Genomic DNA, 16209 nt, shown 5'->3' with positions numbered 1-16209 from the left:
ATCCTACCTGTGGGATCTTATAAGTATCCACAACAGTTGCCACATGAAGGGAGGTTAGGGGGTCCAATCCCCCTATGACTGCAATCAGGTTATATGCAATATTACATTTATAATTGGGAACAAACTTCTCCAATGTTTGTATAAGTAGCAAAGTTGCATGATAGGTCCATTTTATAGTGAAATAACTGTCATATATGTAGAAGCCCAAGGTGACATTGAGTAACATCTGAGGGTTTTCATTGATCTCCTTGACTGCAAATGCCAAAGCCAAGATATGCTGATAATTCTTAGGCAACACACTAGAATGAGAACCACTGGAAATATCAGGAGTTATTTCACATGTTCACTTATAATACAATAGCAAACACACCTTCCCTGCACCTTCAAAACAACATAGAAGAAGAAGAAGGAGGAGGAGGAGGAGGAGGATTAGAAGAAGACAGCAAGGATAGCAGAATATGAGACATAGACAAAGACATGAGATGGGGCAATGTAATCATGAAGAAAACTGGGGAGAAGCAGAAGGAGATGTGGGAGGAGCTTAAATTCCAGTTATGAAGTAATTTAATTTTGACACTTTTAACTGCTTTGCTTTTTGAAAAAAGAAGACCCAATCAGATGCACCAATGACAGTTTCCAGGACACAATACAAGAGAGAGAGAGAAACAAATCGCCTTACATAAGCTCCTCATAGGATGCCTGTGAGGGTACAGTTTTGAAGGGGATGAAATTGGAGACAATGAAGCTGTGAGAAGCAATTCCACCAATAAAGAGGTCACCTGACTGATGATATTCATGAAGCGGAGGGTGTGGATCTTGAACCATGCATCTGACAATATGTGCTTTGCATGCCATATGAGGAAGCAGTAACAGAATCAAGAAAACAATATTCACCATTTTCAGTACCATTTTGATACAACTATTGCCATCTTTGAAGGTTTGAATTTAAAATAAAAGCCAAAGCATCAGAGATCAAACTGAAAGTGTCTTGGTTATTCTTTTCCTAGCCCCAGCACCAAATGCTAAGTGATATATTTATATCACTCCTTTCCCCGCTACTTTTGGCAACTGCAATTTCACATGGTGTTTTTTTTTAAGCAGCAGCATTAATTGCAGTCCTCGTGATAATTAAAGGGGAAGGTAATAACCAGTTGAAAGTCAGGGATTACCGGTGGAAATGCTGAATAAAATCCCTTGTTACATCTGAGCAGACATTTCCCCTTCCACTTAAATGAGATGAGAATTTGTCTTAGAGACAATAATCATAGGTGCTAAACATGCCTGAACATCTGCTCCAAATGACCATTGAGTCTCATTTAATTTAATCTGATTCACACCCTGCTAAATGGGGCTAGAATTGCAGCTGAAATCACTAATCATCTATTTGTGCACAGAAGTGCTCTCTCGTCTGAAGGTGTCCTGGCTAAAAATTCCATAAAAATAGTGTCTTGAATCTATGTCTTGTACTATGTTGGTTCTGGCAACATATGTGGAGTCAGACAACACAAAATAAGCTTTCAGTTGAGCCACTTTTTATTTTTTAGACCTTTATTTCTTTCCAGGTTTGAGAACAATCTTTCAATATTTGGCATTTTTGTCTGCCATTATTTCAATTCTTTTTGGTATGTGTGTGTGTTTACAATATATTTCCAAAATCCCACTGTTGCTCATAGTCCCAGACTGCTTAGACCAGGGGTCAGCAAACTTTTTCAGCAGGGGGCCAGTTCACTGTCCTTCAGACCTTGGAGGGGGGGGGGACTATATTTTGAAAAATAAATAAATGAAAGAATTCCTGTGCCCCACAAACGAATTTCTATGCCCCAGAGATGCATTTTAAATAAAAGGGCACATTCTACTCATGTAAAAACATGCTGATTCCCCGACCGTCCATGGGCCGGATTTAGAAGGCGATTGGGCCGGATCTGGCCCCCAGGCCTTAGTTTGCCTACCCATGGCTTAGACTCACAGCGAGTAACTTTACCCAATGGATGAGAAGATTGGAAGTCACTCTGAGAATAAGAGGGATCATTTCTTGGATCAAACATGAGAAGCCTACAGATGTTGCAACATCAATAAGCCTATGGGGACATCTAAATGATATAGCAGTGTCTTTTATTATGGATAGTCTTTCACACTCCTAACTGGCTCACACCAACAATTGTGACACAGCCACTCAGATGATTGACAGTTTACAGAAAGCCTTTGCATTTACAAGCAAGACTTCTCATCAAGCTTGGATGTGGGAACTATTCAAATTGAACTTGACTACAGGAAGAACTGTAACAGTCACATGGACCAAAGTTTGAGACACCTGCCACTTGCTTGGTGGCAAGTCATTAAAATAAATTAAGGTTAGGTTTAATACAATGTAAAGCTGACAGAAAGTCTATAGGATAGCTCTCTCCTGTAACACAGATGAGGTACCATTGTTTTATGATGTTTCCCAGAACTCCAGGTATTTCATATATCCAAAAATGCTTCCCCAGTCACCTTTGCCAGATATTGGACACAGCAAAGAAGCCATAGCAATCCTGACCTGCACCCTGCATACTGTTGGTAGTTAATGAAGGCAGTGTAGCACTATTAGTACCAGAAACTGGGCACAACCCCTGCTTGAGGCACCATTGATGAAATTGGCAGTCACTTCTGGGGCATGTCTCAAGATCCAACTGCTGTGGGCACTGACCCGGGTATAGACACCAGGACGCTTAGGGGCACCACAAATATCCCCCCAGCTCACCACACCAGCCACAAGCCAAGCCCCACCCCATGGGCAAATCAGTGGTCCTCCTGAGTCCCCCTGTAAGGAAAAATAAAGCAATAAATAGTTATCCACCAGGAATACATAACCCCAATCCCACCACTGCCACCACTTGCATCTTATGCAGGAAGTGCGAAATGTCCTCTCTGCAGAAACCTTGGAGATGAAAAAAACACAAGCACCCCCTCCCACAAGCAGAAGTGCTCCCATGACTCCAGAGAGATCAGATTAGTGACTCATGTCCTCCTGTATGGCTCCTTTTATTGTGAATGGTGCACAGTGTCTATTGAACCTTTCTTATCAAATCTGCCAGGATGATCAGATGCATTTTACATCCTTTAGCTCCTTTTGGATCAACATGCATCTCTCACTCTCTGTGTGGCCAAGCACTGTGCTGCAGCAAGCAAAACCTACCAGGAACTGATTCTAGACATTTTGTAATTTTCCTCTTTGGAGTTTGTGACAGGATTCTAAGTTTTTAAGTTGCTTATTTTACTCTATGCTATTTTTCCCCCTACCTTATTCCCCCACCCCATCCCCATTCTACTCTATTATATGCATTTGGATTTTTTATGTGTTTCTTATTTTGTTTCTATGTTGCTGGTCATTAAAAAAAAAAAAAAGATTTTGAGAAGGTGCTGTTAGACACGGCCAGCTGTGCCCAGCTACAAAGTTTATAGTGTAATACATGGGTGATAAACACTGTAATGCCCTCCAGATGTTGTTGGACAATGGTGGTGGTACAATAATATATAGAGGGCACCATGCTGGCTGTTTCTGATGTAATTTATTTCCCTTTTACTTTAAGAGCACTACTAGCCCGGCTCTTCTTTCAGTAGCTTGATTACTATACAAAATAGGACTGAAAGCTGCAAACTATAGATGTGTCAACTCATCAGTGGTGAGGTCAACCATTGGTTAGGTCAACCATTATGGGCATACTTTTTACTCTTCCATGCTAAACTGTTCTGGTGCATTAGGATAACAAAGAAGGGACAAGAGAATATGAAGATCCTTGCTCCAATAGTGTCTCAGATATTTGCCTCCAGGACCGAAAAGCTATGTGGATATCTCTAGCAGAAGTCTGGCAAGGAAGGCCAGCCCAGTAAGGACTAATACAGTAATTAGGAATTTGTGGCCTTCCACATGATGATGGATGCCAGCTCCCATCAGCCCCAGCCATCATTGCCATGGGTCAAGGATGACATAAATTGTAGTCCATCAACAACCGGAGGGCCAGAAGGGTGTTGCTGTTTTTTGTTTTGTTTTGTTTGAACAATGCACACAGTTACAATTATGGAGTTCTCTGCAAGATGTAGGGTGCTTCAATGAGGGTGATGTATTGGTGTGCCTCATGTATGCAAGTTTTTCTCAGCATCCACACGATGTTGTTATGAAAATTCCAGCCTCTATTTTCATTCCCATTTAATCTGGATTGACGATTACCATTTAAATTAAAACCTGTTGCCAATCACCCATTTGCAATTAGTTGTTGAAATAATTATCACCCATTCTGAGGGGCACAGACATTGATTTTAGATAAGTTTTCAGAGAATAACTATCAATAGCTACTAGATATGATGACTATATCCTACCTCCAGAGGAGGTGATATGCCCCTGAATACCACTTGCTGTTCATCAAAAGTGGTGAGAGTGCTGTTGTACTCAGGTCCTGCCTGTGGGTTTCTCACAGGCATTTGGTTAGCCATGGTGAGAACAAGATTGCTAGACTAGGTGCATCTTTGGTGTGATCCAACAGGATCTTCCTAAGAACATGGCTGGATCAGGCCGAACACCAATCTGATCCAGCATTCTGTTCTCACAGAGGCCAACCGTATGCCCCATCTATGTTTCCCAGTAACTGGTATGCAGAGGAAGTAATATCAGAGGAAGTGAAGCAATATCATTGCCATCTAAAGAAGAGAGGTACAAGACAATTAAGTCCAGTTTCAAAATTACCTAACTGTGCCACTGATAGTCATTGCACTAGTGTCACACTAGCTTCAGGAAGTGCTTAGACAGGGCAGCACTGCTGGCTTTTATGCCTCACTGGTTGTGAGGGCATGTGTGCAGCCAATGCTCTCTCAGCCTGCGAGGTACACCCCCAAAAGAGGCCGTTGATTGGCCAATTTGAGATGCAGCAGTCAGTGGGAACTTAGTGGGAAATGCCCCCAATGGTGACTGAGTGTGAGAGGCTGCAACAGGCACCCACCCAGGAAGAAGTAAGCATCCAATTAAATTTCTCTTCAGCCATGAAAGGTGGGCAAGTGTCTCTCTCAGTCTAAGCTGTTGTAAGGATGTAATGTGTTTCAGGAGGGCAGAAGGTTGAGCTAACTGGAGGAAAGGTAGGATAAAAATGTCATAAATGAATACACTGTACCTGGCAGGCATCCCTTTTCCCTTCCACGTATCCTGCACACATCATGTCATCCTTAATTACACTAGTACTTGGAGTTTTTTCATCTTTATAGTCACTGTAAAGGGCCTCACAGGTAGCTGTATCCATCAGCGGAAGCAGCACTTCCTGTAGGAGCTCTGGCTCAGGTAGTGGGACTGCGAGAGAGAGAGAAAGAGAGAGAGGTGGGAGATAATGAAAATTTGTCCAAGGGTTACTTTGAGCAAAGCCTCATTCCTGAAACCTGCTTTGCACTTTTTGAAACGGGCCTTTCTGGCTTCTAAACTCTAATGAGTTGACAAAGTGACCATGAGTGTTTCCATTTTAACCACCATTTTACTAACACAGAGGATGGAATACACGTTATCCCTAAGATTTCTTTCTTTATTAAAAGCACCCACCCACACAAATGGCCAGCCCCCCAGAGGCAAACATCAAGCATAGTGATTTGCCAGGGAAAGGTAAAAGAAAGCAGGAACTATCCTAGGTAAATAGGAACTCTGGTGTACTGCTAACAAATCTGATGCCGGCAGGTGGCAGCCTTGAGTAGCTTGGATCCTAGCACCCTTGAAGAGCCCATTGCTGATTGGTGTCCTGGGTTTCCTTTGGAAAGGTTTTTCCTGGTCCAGTGCCTTGAGCAGCATCAGGTGACTGGGTCTAGCTGCCATTTTAATATCCCAAAATTTCAGAGCATCGTGGAAAATAAAAGTGGTGGTGGTACTTTTGCTGCTCACCAGTTACTTCCAGGCAAAGATTTTCCAGCAACATGGGAGAGAGAGGCACAGCAGAGGAGCCCTCCCAGAGCCCCATCAAATGTGTAGCCAGCCCTGACTTCCTCACCTCCCGATTGGATGTTTCCCCAGCCTGCGACCCAACACCCCAACCTGGGAAGGAAGGAGATGGAAGGTCCTGGGATGCAGGCAGGCTGGATGCGGTGGGTGAAGTTGACGGGGCCTTCCAGTTCCATAAGCGCAATATCATTGCCATCCCTGTATCCCAAGAAGTCAGAGTGGATGATGATTTGCTTCACAAGAACTGACACAGCTTCAGGTCCAGGGTATGAGAGATTGTGGGCTCCCAATTTGATGACAAACAAGGAGGGATCTGTAATACTATAGACAAAGATGCTGGCTAATAAAACACAAGAGGAGAAAGTGCAGTAGTGTATTCAGAGCTCTGGTTTCAAGGAAACTGTCAATTTGGGGGTGGCAATAGGGTACAAAAGTGTGAAAGAAGAAGGGGAGAAGAAATGAGAGCAGATGAGTAAAAATACTTCCAGAGTCCTGTGAGAAAGGAAAAGGGGAAGACACCTTCAATGGCACATTCCAACCAGAATGAGGATGAGTCAAAGCAGGATTAGCAAGGGGGGCTTAATGAAGGGGAGAGGGCATGGCCTGGGAGACTCCTGAGGGGTCTGATAAAGAGGAAAGGAGGGTTGCATTTGGCCCCTCAGACCTGAGGTTCCCCAACCCTGATATATAGCAAATGACAACCACCTTGGTGAGGAAATGAGAGAAGATGGCTACCAGAATGCCTGGATTGTCTGAAAGGGGGGTATCATTTTACAGGTAAAAAAATAAAAAAGATGGGAACAAGGTCTCCAGGTTTCCCTAAGAAGATAGAGAAGTCTGGGGGCTCTCTTCTCACCTGCTAAAGCAATGTGCAGCTGTGAGTACCCAGCGTGAGGCGATGAGGGTTCCCCCACATTGGTGTGAGTCGAATAACTGCAAGCTGGCCTGCCATGGCCATGCACCCACCTCAGCCTCCTCACCACCTACAATGCGGGCAGAGGGGACCAGTTGGCCACAGGCTGTGGAGAGAGCAAGATGGGCTGGTGAGCATATTGGAAAGGAGATCCCCCCCCCAAAAGACAAACCCCTTCAAAGAAGTTGTTACTCACCTGGTGATGGCTCAGCTTCTCTAATACCTGCAAAGACGAGGGAGGAAAACATTATTAGAAGCCACAACTTTCCATCATTTTTGGCCACAAATGGTTGTAATGAGAGAGTGGCTGTATGCAAAGGAGCTGTTTTATATTGAATAGGATTACTGGAACATTCAGCTCAGTATTGTCTAGTCTGAGTTACTGCATCCCTCTATGGTCTCAGGTCCTCCTATTTGAATTATAGAGTTGTAGAGTTTGGAGGGACCACAAGGATAATTTGATGCAACCCCTTAATCTAGGAATATTTTGCCCAACATGGGGCTCAAACCCATGACCCTGACCTGAGATTAAGAGTCTTACGCTCTACCGACTGAGCTATCCTCTTGGCTGTCAGAAAGTATCCTCTAGATGAAGGACATTATCTGATCATAGTCAAGTTTAAAGATAAAGAATAATGAGAAGGGAGAGCAGGGGCCTTGGAATAGGACAGCAAGGCTTAGCACCTGGGCAGCAGACACAGGCCGCCTAGTCACAGCTGCCCCCACTATGGTTTGATGTATTGTATTTCTTCTTGCAGTAATTATTTATACATTTGCATTAATTTACATAAATTAGCATATGCAACAGTTGGGCAAATCTATATCCTCAGTTATCCTCTTTTTGACAACACATTTCCTCTTTCTGATGATGTGTAAGTGTCAGGGCTGTCAGGCAGGCGGGTCCATCTCTAGGTCAGAATGAAGACTCAAACTTCTGGTCTCTTGCTGTGGGAAATGGCTGCCTCCCATGCAAGCGGACCCTAGCCGTGCTAGTAATTCAGGGTTGATATGGGTGTAATTAGCCCCGGCAGACTTCCCAGGGTGGGGGAGAAGTGTATCACAGACCCGCAGATCATCCGTGATCTGTCAGCTTGCATCAAGGTGCAAGTGGCAGGGACGCTGGGTCTAAGAGAACAGCACGGCTGGCACTCTCCAGAGCCACTCATACACGCAACAGACACCGTTTTTTCATAATTATAAGATTCGGGGGGGGCAGGCATGTTCCAGATGGAGGAGGAAAAGGGGGGGGGACATGCAAAATTATACAGTCGCTGGATGTTGAATTTCAGACTTTAAACGGACTCTCATCTTGAAACATGGATTAAGGAGGTGAGCAACCACTATCTTTTCGTATTTGCTATGTTACATCATGATTTAGCAATGCTCAGTCAGAAAGAATTTAATTACTTAAACGAAACACAAGAGACGAAAATTATAATTGAATGCATGATCCACAGCCCTCAATGGAAAACTCTGAGAAGTTGGCAAAACAAGATCAGATATGGCAACTCGGGCTGAAGATGGAAACAAAATGGTGATTATTATTGCGCAGCTACAAAAGAAAGGAATTCGTATGGAAAAGAGCTCCTTTGGACTTGGGGTGTATTTTGTTCTAAAATATACAGTGGTACCTCGGGTTAAGAACTTAATTCATTCTGGAGGTCTGTTCTTAACCTGAAACTGTTCTTAACCTGAAGCACCACTTTAGCTAATGGGGCCTCCTGCTGCCGCTGCGCCGCCACTGCATGATTTCTGTTCTCATCCTGAAGCAAAGTCCTTAACCTGAGGTAATATTTCTGGGTTAACGGAGTCTGTAACCTGAAGCGTATGTAACCTGAAGCATATGAAACCAGAGATACCACTGTATCTGCTTGTATGGATTATTTTTATACATGATAATCCGCCGAGACCACATAACACCGGTCTTGAAAGGCCTACACTGGCTCCCAGTACGTTTCCGAGCACAATTCAGAGTGTTGGTGTTGACCTTTAAAGCCCTAAACGGCCTCGGCCCAGTATACCTGAAGGAGCGTCTCCACCCCCATCGTTCTGCCCGGACGCTGAGGTCCAGTGCCAAGGGCCTTCTGGCGGTTCCCTCATTGCGAGAAGGAAAGCTACAGGGAACCAGGCAGAGGGCCTTTTCGGTAGTGGCGCCCGCCCTGTGGAACGCCCTCCCATCAGATGTCAAAACGATAAACAACTACTTGACATTCAGAAGACATCTTAAGGCAGCCCTGTTCAGGGAAGTTTTTAATGTATGATATTTTAGTGTTTTCTGGTTTCTATGGAAGCCGCCCAGAGTGGCTGGGGAAACCCAGCCAGATGGGCAGGGTACAAATAATAAATTATTATTATTATTATTATTGTGGACAGAAGGACGGAGAGTGCTAGATTCCTGCCAGTTCTTCTAGGGCCCTGAGGAGCTGGGGGGAGGTGGTCCTTTTGTACTTGGAGGATACAGCTAGGAAGCATGCCCCACAATACAGCAATATATACAGACATATACGTACACCAGCTCATTAAGAGACATCAGAGAGAATTTGTTGACTTGCTATTTATAAACTTTCCTTTGGAATAAAGTCCGGTGCCTTTAATGAGAACCTGACAAACAAAGGAGAGGTAAGAGGACTGAATACCAAATAATTGGACAGAGAATAAGATGATTTAAAAAATGCCTCTTGCGGGTTAACTACACGAAAACTTTGCTACAAGATGTGAGCCACAGAAACAACAGCTGATAAGACTGAGAAGAAGGATGGATAATATTAGTTTTGAATTTGAAAAAATACCAAAAATACAGAGACATGAATGAGGATGGTTATCTTCAGACATCTGGAACATGGGAAGTCCCAAGAAAATTTTTATAATTGGAAAATATAATTGGTGTGTTGTTATTATTGTAATTTGGACTGATTTGATTTGTCATTAATTGGAAGATTGTTATTGAAAATGAATAAATGATCTCACCAAAAAAAGAAAAAAGAATGAAGACTCATAGAATCATAGAATCATAGAGTTGGAAGAGACCACAAGGGCCATCGAGTCCAACCCCCTGCCAAGCAGGAAACACCATCAGAGCACTCCTGACATATGGTTGTCAAGCCTCTGCTTAAAGACCTCCAAAGAAGGAGACTCCACCACACTCCTTGGCAGCAAATTCCACTGTCGAACAGCTCTTACTGTCAGGAAGTTCTTCCTAATGTTTAGGTGGAATCTTCTTTCTTGTAGTTTGGAACCATTGCTCCGTGTCCGCTTCTCTGGAGCAGCAGAAAACAACCTTTCTCCCTCCTCTATGTGACATCCTTTTATATATTTGAACATGGCTATCATATCACCCCTTAACCTCCTCTTCTCCAGGCTAAACATGCCCAGCTCCCTTAGCCGTTCCTCATAAGGCATCGTTTCCAGGCCTTTGACCATTTTGGTTGCCCTCCTCTGGACATGTTCCAGTTTGTCATTGTCCTTCTTGAACTGTGGTGCCCAGAACTGGACTCGAGACACAATGGCCCGCCTTTGCTCTCTAGCCCTCTTCCTCCAGACTCCTCACAAGCAGATGTAAACTAAGGTGAGAAGAAGGGACTCCTCCCCCTCGGGCTTGTCTGGCCCGTTGCTCAGCAATGTGCAAGGCTCTTTGTGGCGTCAGTGTCAGAGAAGGAGGAGTGCTTGCAATAGAAGGACCGGGCAGTTGCTGTGAAACTGCTGCAGCGTCTGGCTCCTTTCTGTCAGAGTCTGTGCCCCTCAATATTTTTTTCAAGTTGGCACCCCTGGTTGGTGTCATCTTTCAGCCTAACCTATCTCACAGGATGGGGAAAATCATACATGCCATTCTGACCTCTTTGGAGGAATAGCATTTTTTTTTTTCAACAAGGAAATTAACAGTACATCAAATGAAATGGGAAAGTCCCTAGCACAGCAGCAAATGAAATAGGCAAACCTTCAGATCACATTACACACACCTTCCATGTCTCTGCCAATCAAGGAAACTTCTCATTTACTTTCTTTATTAAGAGAACAGAATTGTACGTATGAAATACAATTTATATATGATTTAACAAAATGTTCAGTCAAAGCTTGTGGATGAAAATATGAAGGTAATTCTACATTATCTAACCTGTTTGATAACACAATGATAACTTATCTCTCTGTGTAATAAAAATTAGGGCAGTTAGCCCAGCTTTTTTCTTTATTACTATTAAAATATCGTACACACATAGCATGTGTTTGATAGTAACCCATTTTTATTGCTGAATTTGGTAAAGTTACCCCATTTAATCCTAAAGTTATGCTAAAGAAAATGTGTTGAATATGGCCACTAAAGCAAATCAAGCCATTCTTTAATTGATGATATATACTGGTAATTGGCAGCCTCCCTGTCCTTGCAAAGAGTATTTGCTGCTGCCAGCATATAAGATGCTAGTTCTTTATGATTTGGCCTCGGTCCTGTATACCTGAATGAGCATCTCCACCCCCATCGTTCAGCCTGGACACTGAGGTCCGGCTCTGAGGGCCTTCTGACTGTTCCCTCACTGTGAAAAGTGAGGTTACAGGGAACCAGGCAGAGGGCCTTCTCAGTAGTGGCGTTCATCCTGTGGAACACCCTCCTATCAGATGTCAAGGTAATAAACAATTATCCAACTTTCAGAAGACATCTGAAGGCAGCCCTGTTTAGGGAAGTTTTTAATGTTTGAAGTTTTATTCTGTTTTTAATGTTCTGTTGAAAGCTGCCCAGAATTTATTATTATTAACCCTAGTGGTCTTTCCACATAATTCAGTAAGATCACCAAATGTAGTGGAATTTCTCAATCTAAACCTTCAACATACTCTCCCCCCTACTACTACTACTACTACTACTAATAATAATTCAGATCTGCCTTGGGAGAGCCTGGAAAGTGAAAGCAGAGAAGAAGTGGTGGCTCTGTGGATCCCTGCACATCCCCCAGCTTCACATTCTGAAAACAGGTGTGCTGAGACAGAAATATTTTCTTACCAATCAGAATGGAGAAGATTATGAGCTCCTGTATCCTAAGACAACACATCTTCCGCTTAAGGACGTCCTGACTTGACTGAGTGACTCTCAACAGAGGCAATGCTCAGCATGTAGAGGAAATATAGAGGAATATAGATTGAACTGTAACCTAGCCTCCTCAGTGGACTTTGTAATGTAATGCTGACTCATCACAACAGCCCTAGGAAGTTGTCTGTTGCTATTGACTGGGGATTATTTCTTTGACATAAACCTCGCCAACAGGTAGGACTTCTGAATCCCGCAGCACAGGGCAGCACAGGACCCTCAGCACAGGGCAGGAGAGAGAGCAGGGATTAGCTGTCTTATTTAGGGCAGGGGGAGAAAGTATGGATGTTTGGCTATAAGTATGTAAGTGACCCAAGCCATTTTGCTGCCTGAGGGTCTATTGGATAGCCACAACACCCGATTAGTAGGTCCCTCATTGCTGGGTTTAATCTGGCCAATGGGTGCTGTCTAAACGGATCGAGGGACCTAGATAGACCTATGCACATGTCCCATAGCTTCCTCTTTCAGCTCATGCATCGGAACACCCACCCACCTATCCCTAATTTTAGGGCATTTTGCGATTGACCTGGCTATGCCGTTGTGTGTCATCTGTCATTGGGACAGGGGCACGGCAGGAATTTTCCCCACTTGGCTGATTGGCTGTTGCCATTTGGGTTTCGCCTGCCATGTAGCAATTTGTCACAACTTGTAAGGTTGCGGGTAGGCACTGGTTCATGTGATAGGGATGGGAGAATGGTCTCACCATCCCTATGTGAAGGGTATTCTGTTAAAGGAATCCAGGGATTCAACTTGGTTTGGTCAACCCCCAAGAGGGGGTTGTGCCCGTGCCTGAGTCCAGGGGAACATCTGGGGAGTGAACAGAGTCTGTTCCCAGGCCTTTCACTAGCCTCAGGTGTTCACCCTTGGCTGACCTATGATAGAGCTCTGGGTCAGCACTACCTGTAAGGGTGTAGGGAGCTAGTCGAACCAGAGCCTATGCAATCACTATGCAATAGCCTAAATTCTGCCAAAAACCAAAACTAAAGTTTGAGTCAAATGTGTCCTTATTTAGGAGGGAGGTCTCTGGGTCTGAACACGCAAAACAGCCTTCAGCTTGCTGATCAAGCTTATAGAAGAGAAGCCACTGTGAAGCATGGAGGACCATGGACAGAAATGTGCCTTCAGCGAAGTTCAGTGTAGGCTTGGAAAAATAGGTGCTATGAAAGAGTGGACAATAGCCTCTCCTTTCTTCACCCATAGACAGTCAGTAGGATCACATGCTTCTGTTTTGAACCTAGAAGCAGAAGACACACACATAAAATTCTGCAACATGGCCCAATGTTGTTGTTGTTTTCCCACAACAGCAAAATGGAGAAGAGTGTGATGAGGATATGAAAGTCTAGTTTTGCCTCAGATGGTTTCCCAGCATCAGACAATTTCACAATGTTCTCAGTGGGAAACAACATGACACAGCAGATGTATCCAAATTCAGCAGTTATTTATTACTGCCTACAGAGGACAACAATCTTTTACTGTTAAGAGGAGCAATAAACAAATTAACCGAATCGTATGCTGATTCTTATTATCTCGGCATGAATTGGCCAAGCTTTCTTTTCCTCTGGCAGCTTAGCAGACCTAACATCTCTCTCTGACTTTGAAACCAACTGTGAATGCAATATACTATTATTTCTTCTACATGGCCTGCTAGCCTGCAACTAGTCTGTGCAGAGTGGGGACACATCTTTTGGGGAACACATCTGGATACACTTGCCCAAGTCTTTGGAGGGCTAAGCTAGAGGGCAAACCCTCCAAGTGTCCCTAATTTCCAGGGACAGTCCTGGATTTGCAGAAGCTACCCCAGGTTCTGATTTGATCCCAGGATGTTCTGCTTTTCCTTAGGATGTCCCTATTTTCATCAGAGAAATGTTGGAGGGTAAGGAGTTATGCACCCCCCCCCCGAGCCAAGGATATAAGTAACTACCGTATCTTTTGCTCTATAAGACTCACTTTTTCCCTCCTAAAAAGTAAGGGGAAATGTGTGTGTGTGTTATGGAGCGAATGCAGGCTGCGCAGCTATCCCAGAAGCCAGAACAGCAAGAGGGATTGCTGCTTTCACTGCATAGCGATTCCTCTTGCTGTTCTGGCTTCAGAGATTCAGAATATTTTTTTCCTTGTTTTACTCCTCCAAAAACTAGGTGTGTCTTGTGGTCTGGTGCATCTTATAGAGCGAAAAATATGGTATACAACCTTTAGAACACATCTGAAGAGAGTCCTGTATAGGGAAGTTTTTAAATGTTTAATGTTATATTGTGTTTTTATATATGTTGGAGCTGCTGGGGCTAAAATAGCAACATTTTAATTTTTTTATTTTTTATTTTTTATTATATTATTATTATTATTACAGGGCTTCCTTATTTTCATTGGAGAAATGCATGTGGAGGTTCCTCTTTTGTTAATCTTACTTTTCTCCAAGCTCAAGCAAACCTTTAATGCAGGAGTGGAGCACATTTCTCAGCCTGAGGATGGCATTTCCTTCTGGGCGCCCCGCCAGGGGCCACATACAAATGAAAGGCAGGGCAAGAGTGGAAGTAATTTTTATCTTGGCGCAGTAGACTAGTTTCTACACACACACCCTTCTCTGTCCTCCACTGAGGGAGGCAAGAGGCATTATGAAAGTTCAAGGACTCATTTCAACCAGGCAAAAACACTCAAAGAAGGTGCAAAGCAGGGCTGGTGTGAGGCATTGGCTGGGAGAGAAGTGATGTCATAAGGAGGGCTGCATTTGGCACTAAGGCCTGAGGTCCCCCACCTCTGTTTTATGACTCTCTGTTTTCAGATTATGCTATTATCCATGACTAATAGCTAACATCATCAGATGCCTCTGGCTCATCATAAATGAATTTGTGGAACCAGTGAGATAAGAGAGATTCCACGCTGCACACTTTTGTACTTGGGACCCTGTTCTAGACACAGCTTTACTGGGATGGCACACAAAGTGCTCTATCCCAGAAAATATGTTTATTCTTATATAACAAAATTTATTTACTGCTTAATTTTTAAAAAATCTCAAAACAATGTACATATTGTGGTATAAAATGTGCATTGAAACAGACTTTTAATAGTAAACATAATAAAATTATCAAAATATAAAACGATCAGTGCTTCCCCTCCAAATGTTAAAAGTGTTGCACTGTAACAACTTCATTGTGAGTACCGAGACCTTTTCCCCCAAAGAAAAAGCACTGGAAACGAATATATTTTAAAACAAATGTACATAATAATATTGCATGTTAAATTATATGTCTGGTTAGCAGGCATCAAAAACTGTAAAATGAAAGAAAAATATGTGTTATCAATTGTCAGACACTAGATTTCTTTTTATTTATTTTATTTATAGGTTGGCTCTCTGCATTAGCTGGTGCAAGGCTCTGAGCAAAAGTGCTTTTGGAAATTGTAAATTGCCAAAATGATGCCTGATTTGGTAATAATTTCATTACTTCTTTCATTGTACTTTTTATCTCTTTTGTTGCTTATTTTTCTTCTTTGTTTTATTTCTGTTTATTTTTAAAGCCTTTTTTCATGTTGCAACATATGCAATCATTACATCAGCCACTAGATGTCGGGGTTAACTCACTTGCACAACGAGTTTCATTTCCCCTGGTTAAGTTAAATCAATATGTGAAATCTTTTGATAATCTAACTGTAGATTTACTCTTTCTGCCCATGCCATATTCCCTCTACGTGGGGCTACCTTTGAAGGTGACTCGGAAACTACAACTAATCCAGAATGTGGCAGCTAGACTGGTGACTGGGAGCGGCCACCGAGACCATATAACACCGGTCTTGAAAGACCTACATTGGCTCCCAGTATGTTTCCGAGCACAATTCAAAGTGTTGGTGCTGACCTTTAAAGCCCTAAACGGCCTCGGTCCAGTATACCTGAAGGAGCGTCTCCACCCCCATCATTCTGCCCGGACGCTGAGGTCCAGCGCCGAGGGCCTTCTGGCGGTTCCCTCATTGCAAGAAGCAAAGCTACAGGGAACCAGGCAGAGGGCCTTCTCGGTAGTGGCGCCCACCCTGTGGAACGCCCTTCCAGCAGATGTCAAAGCAATAAACAACTACCTGACATTCAGAAGACATCTTAAGGCAGCCCTGTTCAGGGAAGTTTTTAACGTGTGACATTTTAGTGTATTTTTGGTTTTTATGGAAGCCGCCCAGAGTGGCTGGGGAGGCCCAGCCAGATGGGCGGGGTATAAATAATAAATTATTATTATTATTATTATTAAGCCTCCACAATTACTTTGTGGATCACTACACTTTAAAGTAAAATTACAGGAG

General features: G+C 43.3%; 1 protein-coding gene across 1 annotated transcript; it reads right to left on the bottom strand.

Annotated features, from left to right (window-relative positions):
- Positions 1 to 2291: 2291 nt before the first annotated feature.
- Positions 2292 to 11934, bottom strand: LOC310829668 (serine protease 27-like). The gene is made up of 6 exons (XM_083708389.1): positions 11848 to 11934; positions 7057 to 7083; positions 6804 to 6966; positions 5997 to 6268; positions 5142 to 5314; positions 2292 to 2800 (listed from the first exon to the last, which is right to left on the bottom strand). The coding sequence occupies exons 1-6, from the start codon at positions 11894 to 11896 to the stop codon at positions 2561 to 2563; spliced, it is 924 nt and encodes a 307-aa protein (XP_083564515.1). The 5' UTR covers positions 11897 to 11934; the 3' UTR covers positions 2292 to 2560.
- Positions 11935 to 16209: the final 4275 nt, after the last annotated feature.

Source organism: Podarcis gaigeae (assembly GCF_964106915.1).
Source record: "Podarcis gaigeae genome assembly, chromosome: 13".
In the NCBI taxonomy this organism is placed as follows: domain Eukaryota; kingdom Metazoa; phylum Chordata; class Lepidosauria; order Squamata; family Lacertidae; genus Podarcis; species Podarcis gaigeae.
Note: the sequence above shows the minus strand (reverse complement) of the source record. Positions and strands in the feature narration are given on the sequence as shown.